The sequence below is a fragment of the Augochlora pura genome, chromosome 10, assembly GCF_028453695.1.
Source record: "Augochlora pura isolate Apur16 chromosome 10, APUR_v2.2.1, whole genome shotgun sequence".
NCBI lineage: Eukaryota > Metazoa > Arthropoda > Insecta > Hymenoptera > Halictidae > Augochlora > Augochlora pura.
Window position 1 is genome coordinate 17,378,617 of NC_135781.1, and position 21,438 is coordinate 17,400,054.

The 21,438-nt window shown below is 38.0% G+C and overlaps 1 protein-coding gene across 4 annotated transcripts; it reads left to right on the forward strand.

Annotated features, from left to right (window-relative positions):
• The first annotated feature begins 2,146 nt into the window (after positions 1 to 2,146).
• Rno (PHD finger protein rhinoceros) lies at positions 2,147 to 21,375 on the forward strand. 4 transcript variants are annotated; one of them, XR_013495028.1, is made up of 11 exons: positions 2,147 to 2,284; positions 3,925 to 3,974; positions 4,057 to 4,571; positions 5,044 to 5,200; positions 5,499 to 5,651; positions 5,736 to 6,023; positions 6,127 to 6,300; positions 6,538 to 6,710; positions 6,788 to 6,911; positions 7,094 to 15,572; positions 15,683 to 21,375. XR_013495028.1 is itself a non-coding variant. In XM_078193245.1 (10 exons), exons 3-10 carry the CDS (start codon positions 4,114 to 4,116, stop codon positions 14,180 to 14,182), a joined length of 8,616 nt encoding a protein of 2,871 aa, XP_078049371.1. In that variant the 5' UTR covers positions 2,760 to 2,846; positions 3,925 to 3,974; positions 4,057 to 4,113; the 3' UTR covers positions 14,183 to 21,375. The 4 variants fall into 4 exon arrangements, 1 of the variants encoding a protein (XP_078049371.1); XR_013495027.1 differs by having other exon boundaries at positions 7,094 to 14,348; positions 14,717 to 21,375; XR_013495029.1 differs by having other exon boundaries at positions 7,094 to 14,348.
• Positions 21,376 to 21,438: the final 63 nt, after the last annotated feature.

Below are 21,438 nucleotides of genomic sequence, written 5' to 3' on the forward strand. Positions count from 1 at the left end.
CATTCGGAGGGAAGATGCCTCGATTACTTTGAAATCGGTGGCAAAATAATGTTTATTATAAAAAATTTGGTGAGAAATGATAACTATTATGAATTATTATTAAAAAATTGGAATTATTGTAAATTACTACTGAGAACTTATAATTACATACTATAAATTATGATAAAAGTATACTCTTATGATATAAAAGTTATTTAAAAATATCATTTTTCTTTGTTCCGATCATTCTAAGACACTTTTCATGTTAAATGCTACAAATAAGTTAGACAATTTTGAAACATTTATACATCTCTAAAGACGTTTTGTTTGATGATGTTTTAATATTTGTGAATTTTAAAAACAAAAATGAAGACAATTATAGACAAAGGAGCAGTAATATAGCTTCTCAATTTTATATTACATTATAAAACTGAAATTATATTTTTAATCATTTTAAACGTTAACTTCTTAGCTAATAAGACAATGTAAGGAGAAAAGGTTGCAAGAAGAAAATTGAATGCAAAAATTTATCTTGGAAATATAATAGTATTTACTAAAAACTTTCTCAGATATGATATGTTATATCTATCATATTTCCTAGCCAATTTTCCTTTATTTTTTGTATAACATAATAATGTATAAAATTTCCACAGTTAGTATATAAATTTCATTGCATTTTCAAATAATACTTAGAGGCCGCAGCTTGATGCGTAGCAAGTATCGGTATAGAAATTTTCGTTGCCCCGATTGGCTGACAGTTCACTCCTGAGACAAGATCCACAGCAGATTGGATACACAGTAAAATGAAAGGAATGTATGTGTCAACTTTGGAAATAAAAAAAGAGTTTGGAGTAGGTTCTATTACTGTACTTGCATGTGTATGAAAATTATACATACAAACGTATACTGCCGATGAGCAAATACGCATCCGACATAACATCAATCTAAGCTTGCATCTGCCTCCGATTCCACGTCGACAGTCTTTCTATTTAGGCGCCACCTTATGAGCACTAGTGTAACTAAACATGTCAAATTACTTGTTTCACATTATCGATATCGCGATTTTTAGCACTACAAAACTATGTTGAAACGCTTCTCAAGTTTTTATCTTTATATAAAAATATTTTTCTATGGGAAACGAATCATTTGAAAGAGGAAGGTTCGAAGCAATGCGCGTGACTCATGACATCACCCAGAAAATTCATCTAATGGCATAAGAATACTTGAATTCCATGACTTTGGAACCATCAATTTTTGATTTACTTTCTAAGATTTCAATTATCAAATATCTGCATAATATTCTTAATTCGTAAGTTACGCGTGCTACTTCCTTCTTCGAATGATACATTTTGTATCGAAAAATATTCTTATTATAAGGACAAAAACTTAGGGGCCGTAAAACCATCATTTTGTCGGTAAAAATGACATTTACCTTTATCGCGTTACCACAGAGTCCACCCTCTTAAGATGCCAAACGTGTTTTTAAAAAAGCAAGAATAAATAATCATGACCAAGATAAAATAATTTACTAAAATGCATTTATTGATATGAATTTAAAGTCTGTTAGGTAAATTTGTATAAATCGTTATTAATGCATTAAAACACTAATTTGTTTTCATTCTGTATGTACAGGAAACTATCACAAGAGAGCGCAAGATATTGATGAAATTTCAGTTCAGTTACCTGTAATGCTTTCAGTTATTTCGTGATCTATTGAAAATGATTTGACTGCTTAAGGAAAACCCTAGACATTGCTACTTACTTATCGTAAAAATCTTCCTTTATTAATAATACCACTTTCTCCTTTCTATTTTTGAATTCTGATACAACAGAGAAGTATTATACGAGGCGTTAAACACAGTAAAGAATCTCCACACTTATTATACTTCAAATATTAAAAGGTCGCATATTATGAAAATAATGAGAAGGTTGGTTATTTATAGTGTTCACTTATTATTTTCACAAGCTGTTCCTAAAATTCAGACATATAAGCGATTGTTTGAGTGTGAGCCTACATCTAGTGAAATTGTCAGAGCTTTTGATTCTGCTCTGTCCCCAGAGCAGCTGGTAGTCCGTGCCGCGGATAAGAGCAATCGCAAGATCTCACCGTGTTCTCGCGGGGTCACGTGACTCCGCGCTCAGACAGTTATTTTTTTAGGCATGATGGCGCCAAACAGCAGTATCCACATTAATGTAAATATAATATCGATTCGGTGCACCGCGCGAGGAAGAAAGCCATCGGGTGTCCTTACGGAGGCTATTTGAGGGCATCGAGCGTGCTCAGCAGGAGCCCTCGGCCCACGAAGTGAGTAAAATCGAGCTAGTCGCGGCTGCGACTCGAATTGCTAATGAGGACATCTTGGTTAGGCTGCCGTGACAGAGGCGTACTCGGACTACTGCCATCTCGGAGCTACCGATCGAAGAATAATTCGATCGTTCACGATCAAACGTACCGGCTATTATTCGTCACGTGCATCATCGCGCGCGAAATCACCCTCTCCGTCGATAGATCAATAATAAGGCATTTACTGCCTTCCGACCATCTATATCTTTCTCTTTCTCTCTTACGTTCTGGTTCTCTCTCTTGCGCGCGTGCGTGTTCATGTTTGCGTGTGCGTGTCGAACTTGTGCTCGCGTGTTCGTATCCATACCGTGCGCTTGTGTTATATTCACGTTCGTGCGTACCTGTGCATTCACGTCGCGTGTGCGTATTTACTTACACTCGTGTGCATGTGCATTCGAATTCACATACGTGTGCGTTCAGATGTGTATACCTGAGTGCCGAGATTCGTGTGCGAGTCGAGCCTGTCGCCATCTGTATTGTCAATGTTGTCGGCCAGCAGGAGCACCACCAGCCCAATGGACCCGTGAGCATTTTCGACTCTCCGCCCGATCTTCTTCTAAACGTCTGTTCTCGACCGCGAGTCTCGACTTCCACGTGTCGAGTCATCGAAAGTCCTACGGCTATCCTTCACGGTCGAGCCTCGGCGCCGCTCGAGCGTCGCCGCGGAGTAACTCCGTCGCAATGTTTACATGCCACCCGCCACGGCGACCAGTTTCTCCAAAACCCTTGTGCTTTTGCAACTGCTCGGGGCCTTATAGCGTTACGGATAAACGATTTCGTTCAAGTTATAACTCTTCCTGCTGGACTGCCCCATTTATAACCTCTCCGCGGCGGCCATCGAGGATCAACGGCCGCAGACCCCCTGCAATACAATCGGTTCATACCATCGGCCCTTTTGTCCAATTTTTATGCTCGAACAACTTTTACGTCGTTAGAAATCTTATATCATATCTTTTATTGTGTGCCAGTTTGCAGAATTGTGTACCTGTGTTACTAAATATCTCTCAGTCAGAGTGGTATCTTTGTAGATTCACTTTGCGAAGGAATGCTTTGTGTATTGCACTTGTGATCACTGTGAAATACCAGTTATTATATATAGTTTAGCTTTTTCAACTCTGTAGCAGTAACTTCTATTAGATCTAAACATCTTGTTTTCAAGTGGTTAACATGAAATCTGATTAAGTAGATGCATTTTACCTTTTTTGTTCTATACGTTCAACGCTACACATCAATGTTTTGTTTACATGCTATTCTCACTAATTAGATTTGCTATTTTCATTTGTTTTTGTGAAAATAATTAGTTATTTTCATTCCCATGATGTAATAAACAAATACTTAATTCTATATATTATTTTGTTGCAACTTCAACTTATTATTTAGTTGTATTAGTATGTTTTAGTTATATTTCATATACTACTTTTATTAAATAGTAAAATGTGTTATATATATCTTTTTGTTTTTAAAATGTGATAATTATACACAGATAATTGTGTATAGTGTTAAGCTTAGTTGTTTTTATTTTTGTGAATAAGCTTTGACTCAACTTTTTTATGTCCTGTTTTCAATGAGATATATGTGACAACTGTTTCCTCTTGTTACAGCTCCGAGAGGAATCCAATTTCTAGATAATAAATACATGGACAACTATGTAGTGAGTAGTTAAATCAAAGTTTTGTTTTTTTTACTTTCTCTGTTTTATAGTTTTCAGTGTGAAAGGAAATCAAATTTTTTAGGGTGTGCACGGCTCACCTGCACGTGCCACATACCGCTAGCTCACTTGGTATAGTAGAATGGCACAGCGAGGCAAACGAATAAACAGAAACGACAATGATTTGGCGTCTTGCCCAGGCGCAATCAAAAGGCGCAAATGTAGGCTGGGTCCAGCGACGGGTTCGTCGTCGCTGGCAGCTACCATGGGGCCCTCAGAAGAGGAGGAGACGATGGCGTCGTCCAGTCAAGGAGGGGCATCCTGGACCCCCAGACCTCTTAGTGACATCAAAATCTCTAGTATATACAATCGCTCCTCTGCTGAGGCTCCAGCAGAATTATTTCGTAAGGATTTGATCAGTGCGATGAAATTACCTGACAGTGAACCACTAAGTCCCAATGAATATTGGGTCATTACTGATCAGTGGAAACAAGAATGGGAAAGAGGTGTTCAAGTACCTGTCAACCCAGATTCCCTTCCTGAACCTACAGTCACTATCACGCAGGCAGCACCTGTAAAGCAGCACTCTGAATTTAAGCTGTAAGTTCCTTTATTTATATAATTTATATAATTTATATACTCCTATATAATTGGTTTATAGAAATGAAGCTGTAAAATGTAAAGAAACTACGATAGTTTTATGTAACAATTTTGCATTAGACACAATTAACATGATGTAAATTATGATTTCTAGAAATATATATGCGTGAACAATAATTTCATTATTTTACTATAGTTGAAAAAGTAGGTCAGTAATGGAATTGCAATTTATACTTCTATAATATATAAAATTTGATAAAATTGTCCTTTGCTTGTTGATTCAGCATTAAATTCTTCTAAAAATGCTCAAAATTATATCTTATATATAGAGCATAATTCTAATGAAAAAAATATTTAAAGATGAATTAATTTAAATTAAGCAGACTCTCACTGTAAATAGATTAAATATGTTATTTTATGTTTTTTTGTAAACAAGTGTTAATGATTTTCTTTGTCAATAATGCTTTCATAGACCTAAGAAATTCGTAAGGATATCGCGTGACGATTACTTTAACTCGGAAGATCATCATTTAAGCACAACACCAGCACGAGCTGAGAAAGCTTGTGCTTATGACCTTGATGACACTGATATTGCTTGGTTGGATGTATTAAATGGTGAACGCGCACAGGTACATTTAAAGTTCACTGTTTCTAGATAAGTATGAATAACACAGTTAAGAAGTAGTTTATTTAACTTTCTGTATTTGGTTTATATGATAATTTTTCTATTTACACATTAACTAATTACTAATTCGTTTAAAAGATCTTAAATCCATGTAATTATCATATTTATTAAACCATTATGGTTGCACATATTAAATTTCTCTTTAGGGATAAATCTATAATACATGAAATGTATAAGTTATACAATCTAGTTAAATATTCTAAAACATAATCTAAAAAGTTATGTTAATAACTATATTTTAGGCTGGGCAATTGCCAATCACGGAGTCGCAACTGGAACGCGTGATAGAAGAACTGGAAGTTCGTTGTTGGGAAATAATACAGACTATTGTTAAAAATGAAGAAGGTCTTGGCATTGAATATGATGAAAATGTAATTTGTGATGTCTGCAGATCTGTAAGTCATTTTTAACAATACAACGAACTTTTATAAAAAAAATAACTGTCAAATAAAATGTGTGTTTATTTTGTTTTTTATTAGCCTGATTCTGAAGAAGGAAACGAGATGGTATTTTGTGACTGCTGCAACATATGCGTGCATCAAGCTTGTTATGGGATTACTTCAATACCAGATGGTTCCTGGTTATGTAGAACTTGTTCTTTAAGTCAACGACCAGATTGTGTTCTCTGTCCTAACAAAGGTGGTGCTATGAAGTGTACTCGAAGTGGCCAAAAGTGGGCTCATGTCTCTTGTGCTTTATGGATCCCAGAAGTCAGCATTGGTTGTGTAGAAAGAATGGAACCTATCACTAAAATATCCAGTATTCCGGTACATACATATTTACTCATGCATACGGAAACTTGCAAAGACGAAATATTTCTCTTTAAATAGTGGATAAATGAATATTAATAAAATAAACCTTCGATTACAGCAAAGTCGATGGGCCCTAATATGTGTGTTGTGTCGAGAAAGGGTCGGTGCTTGTATCCAATGTAGCATAAAAACATGCAAAACGGCTTATCATGTGACATGTGCCTTCAAATATGGCTTGCAGATGAAGGCAATCATTGAAAATGAAATGGCTGATGATGGAGTAAAATTAAGGGTACTTTAATCTTATTTTTCAATGTTGTAGTAAAACAATTAAATACATTTTAGTAATGTAAGCATGCATTAGAAAATAGAAAAGATGTAGAGAACATTAATTCAATTTTTTTTTAATAATAATATTAAAACAAATTAAGATGCTTCTAGACTGTAAACAAAGTGACTATAGAAGTTAAACAAAATCTAGTAAGTTTGGGAATGTTTTAGAAAGAAAATGTAAATGTTCAATTTACAGTCATACTGCCAGAAACATTGTAGAACGAATGCAAAAGATAAAGTTCAAGGAGCTGGAGGCAGTATAGGAAGCGGAGCAGATAAAGCAGGATCAGATTCAGAGGATGCAGAATCCAGGAGACGCAAAAGGAAAGACATGACTTCTGAGGAAAAGAATCAAGCACGCGCTGCAAAGTACGTAATACTATTACCGTTTCGTCTTAATTTTTTACTAAAATATTTTCCATCAACGAGATATTTTTATGTATTAGATTGCAAGAAATAGAAGCAGAATTTGACAAACACGTGAGTTTGAAGGACATTGCTACACAACAGTTGGATGTGGATCCTGAAGGCATTATCTACATTTATAATTATTGGAAACTTAAGAGAAGAGTAAGTAACACTTGAATCTTTGATGAATTCATTAGAAAAGTCGCTTTTAATTATTTGTTTAATTTGTTTTTTCAAAAACTACATTTCCAAACTTAATTATTTTTAAATTTATGCTTGTATAGCTAGTAACAATTTTTATCATATAAAAAGTATTTTAATTAATTACTATTTTAAATCTTTAGGCTGGTCACAACAAACCTCTGTTAGCACCACGCTGTGGAGAGCTTTCCGGAAGTGGATCTCGTAATCAAGGCCAAGCAGCTGATCTCGAAAAGATGAGAACATTCGTTCAACTCCGACAGGATCTAGAGCGAGTTCGCAATCTCTGTTACATGGTGGGCAGAAGAGAAAAACTCTGTCGATCATTTCTCAGATTACGAGAGCAAACTTTCCATAAGCAAGCAATGGTGATGTCTGGCCCGCCATTACCGGCGGTTGCTGCGGCTGCAGTAATGGAAGCTAATCATGGTCCATCAATCTACGACCGTCTTTACTCTCATCCCGATTCTGAGGACCATACTCATGACTTTGACACGATTGTTGCCAGGATTGCTGGAATAGAATCACCGACTAGCGACGAGAAAAAGGCGCAACAGCAACAACAACAACAATCGCAACAACAGCAGGACTTCAATGGTGCCTCTAGTAAAAAGCTATACTTCAACGGCTCTGTCCGTAGAAAGAACCTCTATGGTAGTGATCTATCGTCTGTTAGTAGCAGTGAGACGGATGCGACAAAAGTGAAAACTGAGAAGAAAAATCTTAAGATGGAAAGTGATTCAAGCACGGAAGACGAGACAAACGTATCAACGAAACCGAAGCTATCGCGTAGAAAGACTAAGAAGAGCGGTCAACATGCGGATAAGTTGCTCAAAGAGAACAGTGAAAATGAGAAACTCGTTAATAGTAGATCACACACGCTTCAGCATATGGAGAAGGAATTAGGAAGTGCTTCTGGCAGCGAAAGTGACGAATTGTTGCCTTTAAATGCTGTGACGACGAAACACCTTACAGCTTCAGCAATATATTCAGACACCGATTCAGACTCTCAGGAGCATACGTCTCACTCATCAGCAGTTCTAATTACTAAAGCAGCAGTTAAAGAATTCTCCGCAGCGAACTTGTCGAAGAATTCTCAGAAAAACTTTATTAAAGACTCTAGACACACAGAAACTGCGTACCATAACACTGGGACAAAGAACAAAGAGAATCAAAATAAAGTCAGTACTAAAAAGAAAGAGTATATACCTACACCATTGATAGTACCTCAAAGACAAGCGGCAAAGAAAGCTTCGGAAATTATGCAGCGTACGCAACAAAGTAAGAAAGAAAATCCGGTACCTGAAATTCCATCAGAAGCAGTAAAGTCTCCTGTAGAAGAGGCATCCAAATGTTCCTCTTCTAAACCACCAAAAGAAAAGAGCCCCAGCAAGAAGCAAAAAGAAAGTAAACCCCCGAAAGAGGTTAAGAATAACGATGTCTATGACTTCGATAAAGAATTCGGTGATGGAACTGAAATCTTAGCGTATGTTCCACAGAGGCAAGCTGCAAAGAAGGCTGCCGAGCACATTAAGAGTGGTTTAGGCAGCAAGCCTACACAACAGCAAATGGAACAAGAAACCCTCGATGGAAGGAAAAAAGAATCTCCAGAAAGTGGCAAACGAAAGGAAGCTAGAAAAGATGATACTTCATCGACCAGGAAAGAGGAGTTGCCTTCACGAAAGGAGGAAATGTCTTCTTCCTCGTCATCTTCGTCATCCTCATCTTCATCTTCTTCGTCGTCATCGTCATCTTCTTCTTCATCATCTTCTTCTTCATCGAGGAAAGAAGAAGCTTTAAGGAAAGAAGAACTATCCTCGAAGAAAGAGGAATCTTCTTCGAGGAAAGAAGAAGTACTGTCCAAGGACAAACGGGCAAGAAGACCAAGGAAACCTAGTGAAAGGAAGTCAGCGCTCTCCAGTAATAGCGACAGTAGCAGTAGCAGCAACAGTTGCAGCAGTTCAACAGAAAGTAGTAGTGATTCTGAGAGTCCTACTCATAGAAGACTCTCCACTGATGTAAAGGACGTTTCTTCGTCCACGACTTCCTCTGAAAGTGATGCCGGAAACAGGACAAAGAATAGGCTCACAATAACTTCAAGCACGACAAACAGAAAACAACAACCTGCTAAAGCATCACCGGAACGAGAAACCGAAAGAAAACCAGTCTCAGGGCGGAAACTTAAGAAGCTGCCCGAGAAGAAGCTTAAAACTTCCGACGGGCGGCGGGGACCAGAGTTTCAGCCGCCTACTGAGAGAGAGGAACCTCGTAGAACCTCTAAAGAGCAACAACAAGAACAACCACCACAACAACAGGAGGCAAAGAAGCAGGATCAGAGAGACAGCAAGAAACAACCAACCGCGGGAACGGAGGCTAATGAGGATCTGCTCGTTGGGGTTGGAGATCATGATGGGGCAAGAAGTATTTCTGGGTCCAGACCTGCCAAGAAGTCGAATCAGGCTGCTAAACAACAGTCCCAGCCTCGAAAAGAAGATAACAAGGGTAAACCCGAGGGCAGGAAGCGAAAACCAATCGAACTTGTCGCGAAGGATGAAAAGAAAGAAACGACCAAAAAGTCGGAGAAACGGGTGAGTGAGAAACAAGTCAAGGAAATTGAAAAGAAAGGCGAGGAGGAGAGTAGAAAGGACGAAACGAAGACTGTGGAGCAAGAGAAGTCTAACGAAACCACCGAGAATTCCTTCAAAAGTGAAGACAAGAAAGCTAAGAAACTTGGAGGCAGCAAAGAGGCCGTGAATATATTAGAAGAAGAGATGAAACAACGTAGGGCCGAGAGGGATAGTCCTAAAAAATCGCTGAGGACTGGAGGTTTAGATAAATTGTTAGAGAAACGTGAGCACTTGGACAAAATATCGAAAAGTAAAAATTCGGAGGTGAAGCTCGAGAAGCTTATCGATGAAGAAAAAGAAGAGAAAGAAATCATAGAAGAGCTTCCACAGATAAAGGAAACTATCAAAAACGAAGATCGTAAAAATCACGTTACAGAAATTGAAACTGTAATCGAAAAAACAAAACCAGAAGAGTTGCCGGAGGAAGAGTCTATTAAGAAAGATATTGTAGAGGTGCCACAACCAGAAAAAATACCATCTGGTAAGAAGAAATCTGAGAAAAGCTTTGAGAACTTTATTGAACCACCGACCATGGAAGTTGTCCCTGTCGAAGAAAATCTTCAAAAGGAAACATCAGAAGAGGACAACGTTAAGATTGTTTCAGAAAAAGTTGAAACTGTTGAAAAGGATCATCAGAAGAGACGGAAATCTGGGAATCGATCAATTTTCTCGCCACAGCATGGCAAGGATCCAAGTGTTTCAGAATTATTTGACTTTGATCAAGATATGCTGACCGAGGAGATGGTGAATGAGGACGGATTCGGTATATCCAGAGATCCGGAAGAACGATCGGCGCCACTGAGTTTCTCCTTTAATAGTGAGCTGTGGTTCAAGGAGGACTCGAAAGAAGATAGTGCTAGGGAAACTCTTCATCTTGTAGAGAAGCTACGCATGGAACTCTCAAAGAAGTCGAATTCTAGTCAGTTTGAATTAGAAGCAGTACCTGTGGACGGTGAAATAAAGAAGGAGGAACCACCGATGGAGAAGGTGTTTGAACAACCGCCACAACATCAATTACAGCAATCGCAATTGCAGCAGCAGTTGAGCTTACAGTCGGAAAAGGAAACGAAGATTCTGGAACCTACTGAGTCACCGGTTTTGGAAGTGAAAAATAATGTTGAAATACCCGAAGAAGAAATAGTTGTTAACGAAGCCCGTCCCAGTAGCTGTAAAGACACGATAGACGAAAAGAGGAAAACGTGCTACTCCAGTACCAATGACAGATACACGGCCTACGAGGAGGATCGAGAAACAAATAAGGTCAGTCTGGTGGAACGATCGAAGCTTGATCGTGCGGAGACCGACGAGAGGTGGGTCCCACCGAGCACAAATAGCTTCGAACCTACCGATGTCCAACACCTGAATGCTCTCATGGAAACACAAAATCATCGATACGGCAATCACCAATTCTCTAACGAATCTATTCAAGATGGCGAATCATTAACGCGTTCACACTTAAATGCGACTACTTTACAAGAGCAGTATCTTCTTCAGCAACCGCACCCTATACTTCATGGCCAACGCGAGACGCACGAGAGGACAATATTAGATCAACAAATACCCGAGGAGAATCCTATGGGTATTAGGCATCTTATAGAATTACCAACGTCCGAAGACGATCAGGCAACAGAGATAATGGATAGAGCGATGGAAAAGGAAGAAGATGTTGTTAGACAACAAGAATACGATCAGAATTCTCCATACAACGATGTTAATGGCCGACCAGATACCAGATGGGCAGAGAGTCAAGTTCTGCCCTCCCGTAGATCCACATCTTCGTCCATCACGTCTGCCTCCTCTGCCGAGGATCATTCCATTCCGCCGTATAAGAATGTCGCAGGAATGCCTTTTCCACCCTGCTCAATCGAACAAACTTATTACACAGACTCGAACTACGGTACAGGTCCTGTGTCTCTATTTCCGCCTCAGTCTTGTGCCGCCCCATTGCCATACCCATCGCCCGGGACTGCCCTCTTTCCACCTGCGTTTGGAGCCGCCTTTCCAGCGGCACAATCGTTGTTGCCACATGTGAAGCCTCTAGAGGATTCGTTGAACCTCCAAGCTTCACCTTGCACTGCAGCGTTCACGTCTTCCTCGCACAATATGGCTCTCACAGCCGCCATGGTTTCACCCACTAAAATAGCCACTCCACCACCACCGCCTCCGCCACCACCTCCGCAAATACCACCGCCGACAGACACCATTGATAGGGCACAGCAACAAACGCAAGTTAGCGATGCGCCGGCCTTGCCTCTCAATTTCTTAAACGCTATACCACCCGAGAGTCACGTTGCCGAGCCTATTGTCGAGACTATACCCGAAGCTTTAACCGACACTAAGGTCCAGCACCCAGGGAAGAAGTCACCCTCAAAGCCTACTAGAACCTCTGCAAGAGTTACATCGTTGCAGAGCAAATCTCCAGGGAAGTCACCTAGGCAAGAAACTCCGAAAGGTGTTCCCGGTGCAAGGGGAAGAGGCAGGAGTGCTAAGAGCTCCGCTCAGCATTCAAGTTATCGACCACGTGGCCGCGGACGAGGCAGAGGACGAGGTAGAAGTCAAAATGCGGGTCTCGCTTTGGTCTCCGGCGTAACCGTTGGACAACACGATGACTCTATTCAAAACAAACTAGTCGGTACGGTCTACGACTTCGATTCTGACGAAGATTCCACCAGTGAAGCTAACATTGCTGATCTACGCACCATGAGAGAGAGGAAAAAGTCAACTGATGCAGCGACTGCTGGAGTCGAGAGGAGAGATTCGACCGTCGTGGTTCTTGAAAGTGTTCAATCAAGACTTTCCAGTCCTGGAAGCAGCAGAAAGTATCTGGAAGATAGGAGAATTTCCTGTTCTCCCGGCCACGATGATTCCGGCGTTGTGGAGAACGAGTCGAACGTCGGACAAAGCTTCGACACTGTTTTACCGCTGATCCCCGGTCCCGTCGACATGAGGACGTACAATTCCGCTCTGGATGCGTCCAGTTCTTCCACGTTACACGGTCAAAGCTACGAGAATCATTTCTTAAGTACGTTCACCAGCGTTTCCACGAGCGATCCCACGCTTCCGGACATCGAGGAAGACCTGGACAAGGAGCTAAGGTCTGCGTTGATAGGAAAACAAAGTCAGGAAGACTGTTCAAAGCCAAGCTTCGACGCCAGCATCGACGCCTCATCTTCCGGTTTTGCGGATGCTAATAAAGTCTCCCTGACAGACTCGCGGAACCAACTGAAGGTGAAGATTAAAGGTCCATTCCTCGACGCAAATTACGTTCCTGCCTCGTCGGTGCCTCCGTTAGCGCAACAGGCACCTGTAATCATCGCTCCGGCTGCTACCAGCGCTTCCGTGGCTTCCGGAACGTCGAATCTCAGGCGAATGAGAAAGAAGGAGTTGCTCAGACAGTATTGTTCCCAGGACATGAATATGGACGAGCCAGGTTGCGGAAATTTGGCGACGTCCGCACCAATTATCATACCACCTATCAGTCGTACAGTGATCACGATACCCAAAGCTGTTGCGTCAATGACCAGCATACCAACTAGAGAAGACTATAAAGCGGTGGTCGATGCGAACATGGAAAAGAAGAGAAGAAAAGAACGACCCGCCGGGTTCCTGGATACGAACGAAGAAGAAGGCAATGTAGAAAGAAGGCGAGGTGGTGCTACCAACGGTGCCAGTTCTAGCGGAAACACTCCGGTTGTAAACGCGGATCGCCGTAGAGGAAGGCAGAGCAGCAGCGGTAGGTCAACGACAACAACTACATCGACCACCACAACGAACAGCGGTCCGCCTAAGCTAAAGATCAAATTCGGTAACAGTATAATCGGTGGTCAAGAGACCGGCCAAGATGACAGAACCAGGATCAGACCGCCAAAGAAGCGGCTAAGTAGTATTCCTAGCAGCACACCGAGTATAGAAGAGTTACGTAGGGAGAGTATGAAATTCAGGCGGATGATCATGGCTGGTTTCGACAACGATGAGAAAGTTCGACAAAAGAGCAAAAAAGATAAGAATGGCAAAAGAAAGAAACGTCAATCTAGTAGAAAGGAAGCAAGGGTACGAATTCTGGAAGGTGGAGCAGCTCCGCCGAAGCTGATCATCAGATTAGGCAAGGGAAATGATTCACCCGACGAACTGCCGATTTTACTCACCGACGAGGAGGAGGAAGAAGAGGAGGAACGGCATCCGACTGATAGCAGGGTGGGTCCTCCGCCACCGGAACCGGCGAAGGATGAACCAGTATATCCGGCGGTGGTTGCGACCATCGAGGAGAAACAGCCAACCGATCCAGATACTGGCGGAAGTGCGCCCAGGAACGTTCGTTCGGCCAAAGTTACGCCCATCAGGTTAAAATTAACACGTTGTCAGGAGGGTTATGAGCTGAAAGGCCCGCCGGTCCATGGCGAGGAATCCGGTTCAACGACGGAGAAGCAGAGTCCTGAAGCAACAAATGAGGAAACGAGGAATCGACCCGTAAAAATTCAAGAAGAGGATTCCTCCAGGGAAGAAGAGGAAGAAGAAGAAGAGGAGAGCAATAGCAATTCCGTGCAAAGAGACTCCTCCGCGTGTCCTGCCGCGACTAGTATACCGCAAGGATGCCAAGTTAGGTGATAATTAATGATACTCGTGGAGTAATGGAGCAAGAGGACACGGTGCTCGTTTAACTTCGATTTTGTTAACGTCGAAAACAGACTCGATATGCAATTATGACCGCGGTTGCTAGCGATACGAACGCACGCGCCGCCGTGATAAGGGGGACAGAAATGCGTTCCATGAGGTATGGTTCTTTTCATAGAGGTAGATGAAGAATATTTTAATTTTTAAGTCGGGAGTGTTTTAGAACTGTCAGTGATTTTATATGAAACAAACTTTTTAATTTTGGCATAACTTGATACAGTGCTCGTGTCGATGAAATCTGTTTGAAGTGGTCCACAAACTTTTAATTTTTTTTTAACAGCTTTTTTCATATGAATTCATCAGCTTTTTGGTTGTATTAATTCTAGGACACTCTAGAATCGATGAAACGTGTTGTTGGTTTAGTGGAAAAACGTAGAACGTGTTTCTTTTTAAGAGATTAAGATGAATCGAATTTAATTATTTATTGGCGATAAAAATCATTGACAATTACAATTTTATGTTTTACAGATTATCCAGTATTTGGGCAAGAAATTAATCATATAGAAAGGCCCTAATTAGTTTGCAGTCTGCTTATATCCAACAGCTTCCGACTTCTTACCATTTATCTTCGCAACTATCTTCTCTAACTTGATATGTAAGTTATCCACAAGAATTTCGAAATATTATAAGTACGATGAAACAGCCATCGCGAAAGGTTGAAACGAATCAGACGTAAAATATTCATTCTAAGTATAACATAAATAATAGATAAAAGGTTATTAAAATACCAGTGTTCAATCATAGATAACTTCCATTTTTCTTTTTAAAACTTGTCATTCAAAAAGATAATTTATAATTAATATTATTTTATTGCATACTTTCTCTTCTTAGTAATATATTGTTTTTGTATTTATTTGGTAATTTTACATAGGATAGGCCATGCAGTTTTTCCTGGGGCAATGCATTTTTTTGTCATATGTGGAAGATACTTATGGTCCAACTTAGCAATCAACATAAGACAAACTAATAGAAACACTTTGTAGTATTAAATTTAGAGGTAAAATTCACCATCGTGCTTGTAATAATATTTTGAAATTTTTAGTTTAACATACATAACATCTCCATTAAAAATTTTCACAACTCACTGCACCCGTTCGGGTACCTGAAATTCAAATGATACTTAAGCAATATTTTTAAGAAACACAACTGCTTTATAAATAATAGTTAAGTGAAAAGAAACGCCTAAAACATGGGGAAATATGGAATCATCGAAGAATAGAAATGTTATCAAGTGCCCACTAAGCTTGCAATGCGATACCTTTTATGATTTTGTGCAAGATTTTACGAAGTTAATAAGAAAATAACTATTAACGTTACGTTGATGGTAATATTTGCAAAACCTTTTTATTCTACATGTCTTTTAATTTGACTTATATGGAAGAAATACAATCGTTATTAATTTCACTGTATTACGAATGAACATCTTTTACACAGACTTCACTTTCTCACGGCGGCCGAAAACGTTCAGTTTGGTGAAAGGAAACAAGGTGATAGGAACTTCTAAGATATACTCGTTTCGGACTCGCTACAAAGGACATTCTCCGACGTTATCGAAGAACCTATGCTCCTCGAGGAATCCGGTTTTATTCTTAACAATACTCGAGAGACGAAACGGGCGTGCCATTTCGCGGCGGCGACGATGACGACGAAATGTCTGTGTTTTTCCATTTGCGAAAGAACAGACGAAGAACCGGTCGAGGCCGTTGACGATGATCTCTCTAAAAAATCCACGAAAACTGCAATAGCTTTGTGTTGTACATAATAGGTCCATTCATTTAGAAATTCAACAAAACCAATAACGGTACAGTAAAAACATTGTAAAGAAACAATCGTATTTTTTATATTATAGACTTCTGTTCAAGCATATATATCTTCGCAATATGTTTGTGTGTCAACATTTTTAATAACAAAATTTACAAGAATCGTTTCTACACAACATACAATCATATAAGTTTTAATATAATAATATTCAGAATAGAATCTCGTTATCAATCGTGAAGTTCATTATAGGCAAAGTAGCCATGTAACATTGGAATTTAAAATGCTTAAAACATCATCATTTTGGATAATAGAGTAATACTTCTAAGAAAATAACATTATCTCAAGCAATTAAATGAGTTGACATAAAATAAGCTTGCTGAAAAATGGCACATTTTATTACCGAATATCATTTTTTAGAAACTTTTTTAAAATAATAACATATGTATCATAAAAAGTTACATCACAGGCAAGATACAATCTCCAAAATGCGAGCAATAAAAGGATGTTATGGTTTCGATTGAAACAAAAATATTTATTTGTGCTGTCAATGGTAGTAAAGGCATTTTAAAGATTACTGTTGGGTAACTACTCCTATGTAAATGCAAAGTAATTGCGAAAAGTTAAAACAAGTAAAAGGATTCTAGAGAGCACTTCGTACACGGCCTTGTCAGCCCCTTCGCAGTAAGAACTAGTTAATTGTATATACTTGTAATCTACGATTGTATTTAGTTTAAGTCCATGAGACAGAGATGAAAGAATGATTGAGTGAGCGTATGCGTCTGAAGAGTGTGAATGCGCGCGAGAAATTTTTGTAATCAGTGCGAAGCTTACGTGATGGCTGTGTTTTACCACGCGGTCCGATCTTCCAGGCAGTCCTGGGCCGTGCAGAAACGTTCGGTAACCCCCTAATTAAACCGCTTAATATTATCCGAGTGGTTCCCTTCCCTCGATGAGACGCCGTCTCTCGTAATTTTACACTAGATGAAAGAAAGGGAAGTAATAACAGATAGTGTAAAAGAAAGCGGTAGAACAAATACGTGTATATCGGACGGAGTAATTCGAGTAAATGATGTATCAGATAATTCCACAAATACTGTCGTTTCTAATGTTATTTTTAGATTTAGAAAAATTAATATTCATATATTTAACTATTCAACTCATATCATTAAGATCCATGTATCGACCAATTCAGACTTCTTCTGTCACAATATTGACACTTTGATTTACGTAAAGAGATTAGAAAAATAACATTAATTGTGGAATCATCTGATATTTTGTAAATTAGAAAGCTGCCACAAGGACGGCGGGAGTGGAATATGCAAAACTTCAATGAATCCGCATAGTCTAATCGCAATAGTCGTCCACGATTACGCAGTTGCCCATAAAGACATCCCATAAATATACATAAATACACGCAGCGTCAACTACGTCGTTCAAAGCAAATTCGTAAGAACCGTATAACACATGCATTCTTCATCGTTTTTACGAATTCATTTGATATTATATATAATATCTTAATCGTCAGAACATCGTTCTGTTTTTTTTTATATATAATATATATATTATATATATGAAAAAGTATATTTTACACCGAGTACAATGTTAATAATTTATTTTTATTTAGTGTAAATAAGTTCTATAGAGGAAGTATGTTTTTATACGATAGTATATATACATATATATATTATACATAGCATTATACATAGTTCGTTCGCTCTTCTTATGGTTTTTACGTATTTACTTTGAAAGATTTATATATATATATAATTGTCGAATTGCGTTGAAATACATTCAATTCCCTCAGAGACAGCTGCGTAATTAGGGGATTTCATTCCCATGGACATTTCGTTATTTTAATAGACTATAAGAGGATGCATTGTACCTCACTTTATTGCCCGAAATACTTTCCCCAAGTTCGGTATTTTTTTTAAAAGCTTTTGTACTTGCAATGTAGTACACTTTTTCCTCTGAAGTTTTATGTAATAAGTACACAGCGGGTACAAAAAAATTTTTGCAAATTTTATAAATTGTTATACTATTAAAACTTTTTAACTTAATCTTCGACTGCATTAAGCATCGAAACGATATACTCCGTTGTACATTTCTTTGTCTTCTTCAATGTATATACATATTATAAAAGAATTGAGTATGCAAACGCGTTTTGTATCCACTGCGTATTTATTTGCAGAATAGACGTCAAAGGTAACTTGAGGTCACCCTGTTGTTTTTCATTTAACACAGTATTTTTTCATACTATTTGATAATAAGTATATTATACATAAAACGAATGAATTTTGTTCGTTAAAAGATATTTTAACTTCTATACACCATTGCTAACAAGTTTTACGAAAATCAAACCTCTGAAACTTTTTTTGTTTCAGTTTAAATAAAATTCAACGTTTTTATTATAAAAAAGTAACACTTGATAAGCGGAAAGATATATTTAAATATATTTTTTACGCAAAGAAAGTGATTTTCATTTAAAATCGTCATTCATGCAAGCATTACTTAGTATTACAATTTGTGATGTTCATTGTTACATGTGCAACTATTGTACCAATTAATAATCTATTAGCCTTCAACGAACTTAAATTTATTTCTAAGAAGTCGAGACCTTAGTGTACATGTACACTAGTGTTTACATATTCACCAAGTTTGCATACAATTTTTGTTAAGCAAAACGTTGAGAAGACATTTTAAATTTAGACTAATGCATAGTTTATTAAAGAATATGACAAATTAGTTATTGGTACATTTATTAATAGCTTCTAAGAGAAGTCCAGTGACCTAAAAATATGAAGTCTTTTAAAATCTGCAGACGGTATGCAAAAATAAGATCATTAAAGAAAAATACGAACAGAGTGACCTATATTTTCCCTCAATATTTTTACTAAACATCGTAATATTTTCATCTTTTTATGGCCCTAATGAAATCATACATCATTACTATGGGTGTTTTATAATTCTAACAAAAATACATAAAACTAAATCAAAATTAATGAACATTATTAATATAATCTTTTTATTTAATAAATTCTTTAACCGATAACGCAAAATAATTTTTGCAGTTAAAATTTGTGAAAAATATTAGTGGATATTGTAGAATCTGATGTAGACAAATTGCAGCCCCGTAATTTCAAACAAATTTTTCACGAAATATTCTGAAACTTGGGAAAATGTTTTAAGCGAAAAAGTTTGGTCGGACTCCCTATATATGGTCGCTGCGAAATCCAAATCTGGATCGTGTTGCGTTCTCTTTGCAAAAAGAAATTTTGTCCTCGTTTGTAACTCCGCCACGGTTGGTAACAGCGGAAGATTTCTTCCTGTTGCTGGTATTACGTAACTTCCGCTTCCTCCTACATTGTGAGTGCAAAGGAAAGGCAATTAATTAATTAAATGAGAAAATAATAATGAAAAAATGTGACTTATTCGCTCGGAATCCCGGGGGACGGAATTTCTCTGCGCGGACCAGTGTACTTTCATCCCAGATCCAGTCAGCAAATATCATTACGTCCGCTATTGCGTACTTATCGTTCTGTTCTCCTTCTTTGTTATTAATTAATACCACTACGAGAATTCCCGTTCCGCTTATCGAAACAATTCGGAATCAAAATCAAACTTTTTACAAGTATGTAATGCGGAGATTCTTCACGTTAATGATAATTCCTGTGTATTTGTAGTTCTCTATCGTTTAATGTTATATTTTAAGTATGTATGTGTGTGTACAACACTACGCACACGTATATATTATGTACATATTGTCCCTTTAGAAATATAACGCGAATGATTCTTTGTGCTACAACCACACGTCGAATTCTGAAAACGTGTTCTATTCTCGTTTTCATTTTTTTATTAAGTTGTTGATTATTACATCTTTTAAGTTATTGAGGAACACTATCACAGATTGCAAAACTTCTAACGCGCCGCACTCGCATTCCATGATGTTGAGCGCGTGTTCATTTAGGACGTTCAAAATCGTACTCGTTTTTATATGAATTTTGATATATCAACACCTGCGCAAGAGAACGTAACGGAAACGCTTTCTTAACGTGTACGAATACCTCGTAATGTTTTTTTTAATATCTTGTTAATCGTTGTTTATCGATTTTACGAGGGATCTTATTTAATAAAATCCCCGCGAATGATAATGAGGGAATCGTGATCGATAAAAACAGTGCAAAAGAATTTTTTTGTAAATCTTTTTTTCTGGTAGCTTGATATCGATCTCAAGTTGCAACAATTTTTATGAATATATAATAGAAAGATCAACGTACAGCGTATTTATGAGTTGTAATAAATTTCTGTAGAAAATGGCGGTGCAATATGCTACGAATACCTAGAATTCTCTGTCTACTCATGTAAGTGTTTCACTGCTTAATCAACGCCGTTAAAAAATTGGAGGCGGACTTTCTAAATTTGTTAACTTTACTTTTGGCTCAAAGATTCCTTTATTTATATAAATGCGTAATTTTTAAACATTGCAAACTAAATATTCTGTCCTTCATTCAAATATAGATCGTTTCGTTTCGATATGCATGTGTACCAGAAACGGTGTCCCGCTCAACGTTGTCAATCTTGTGACTTACATTTGATATTGTACATTTTTGTTATTTATATCATCGATTTCATGCAGCAATTATGTTTATATTTAAATCGATCGTGCTACTCAAACTCAGCAAAATAAACAAAAAACAATACCATTCGTCACAGTGAATTTGTAAATAAGAGGATTAAAGTTGCAAGGCTGATATCAACACGTGAATTTTAATCGTTTCAATGTCGACTGGTTCTAGGATAGAAAGGAATGTTAATACCATATATTAAAAAATAGTTAGAATCCTAAATTTTGAGGAAGAGAAATAACGTTACGTGTCCTGGAAGCCAGGAAGCGAGAGAATGAGAATGAAAGTGAGAAAAAGAGAATTTTGTCGACGATAAACGGAGCCTTAGCGGAGCCTATTACGTTGTACAAAGAAAAAGAGGAGAGAAATGAGAATTAAGAGAGTGAAAGTGAAAGAAAGAGAGAGCACGCCCGCAAAGCGAAATCGTTTTATTTCAAATCGTTTCTTACTTACGCTAAGCATAGAAAAAAGAATCCGATAACGATAAATTTCTCATTAAAAGAACATAACCGTTGAACGCGTCCACATGTGACCATGAATGCGGACCCATACGACGAGCCGGACACATACGCGAGACATATATATATAAATATATAAATATATAAATAGTTTTATTATATTGCAAAGTGAAATAATACAATATTTAGCTACTGTATATAATGTAAAAGAAAAAGCTGGTCTTGTAAGATACGGATTAAGGTGTTTTAATGTGCACATAGCCGCGTCATTGTCAATAATCATATTATTACGATTAATAATAATTACAGTTTTTTAAAAAAAAGAATATTGGTGTCATAAGTCTTAAGT

Excerpts from the sequence above, each read along its gene's own strand:
- Rno (XM_078193245.1), top strand. The coding sequence starts at position 4,114 with ATGGCACAGCGAGGCAAACGAATAAACAGAAACGACAATGATTTGGCG. Across the intron at positions 4,572-5,043 it reads CAGCACTCTGAATTTAAGCT|ACCTAAGAAATTCGTAAGGA; the intron begins GTAAGTTCCTTT and ends ATGCTTTCATAG. Across the intron at positions 5,652-5,735 it reads TTTGTGATGTCTGCAGATCT|CCTGATTCTGAAGAAGGAAA; the intron begins GTAAGTCATTTT and ends GTTTTTTATTAG.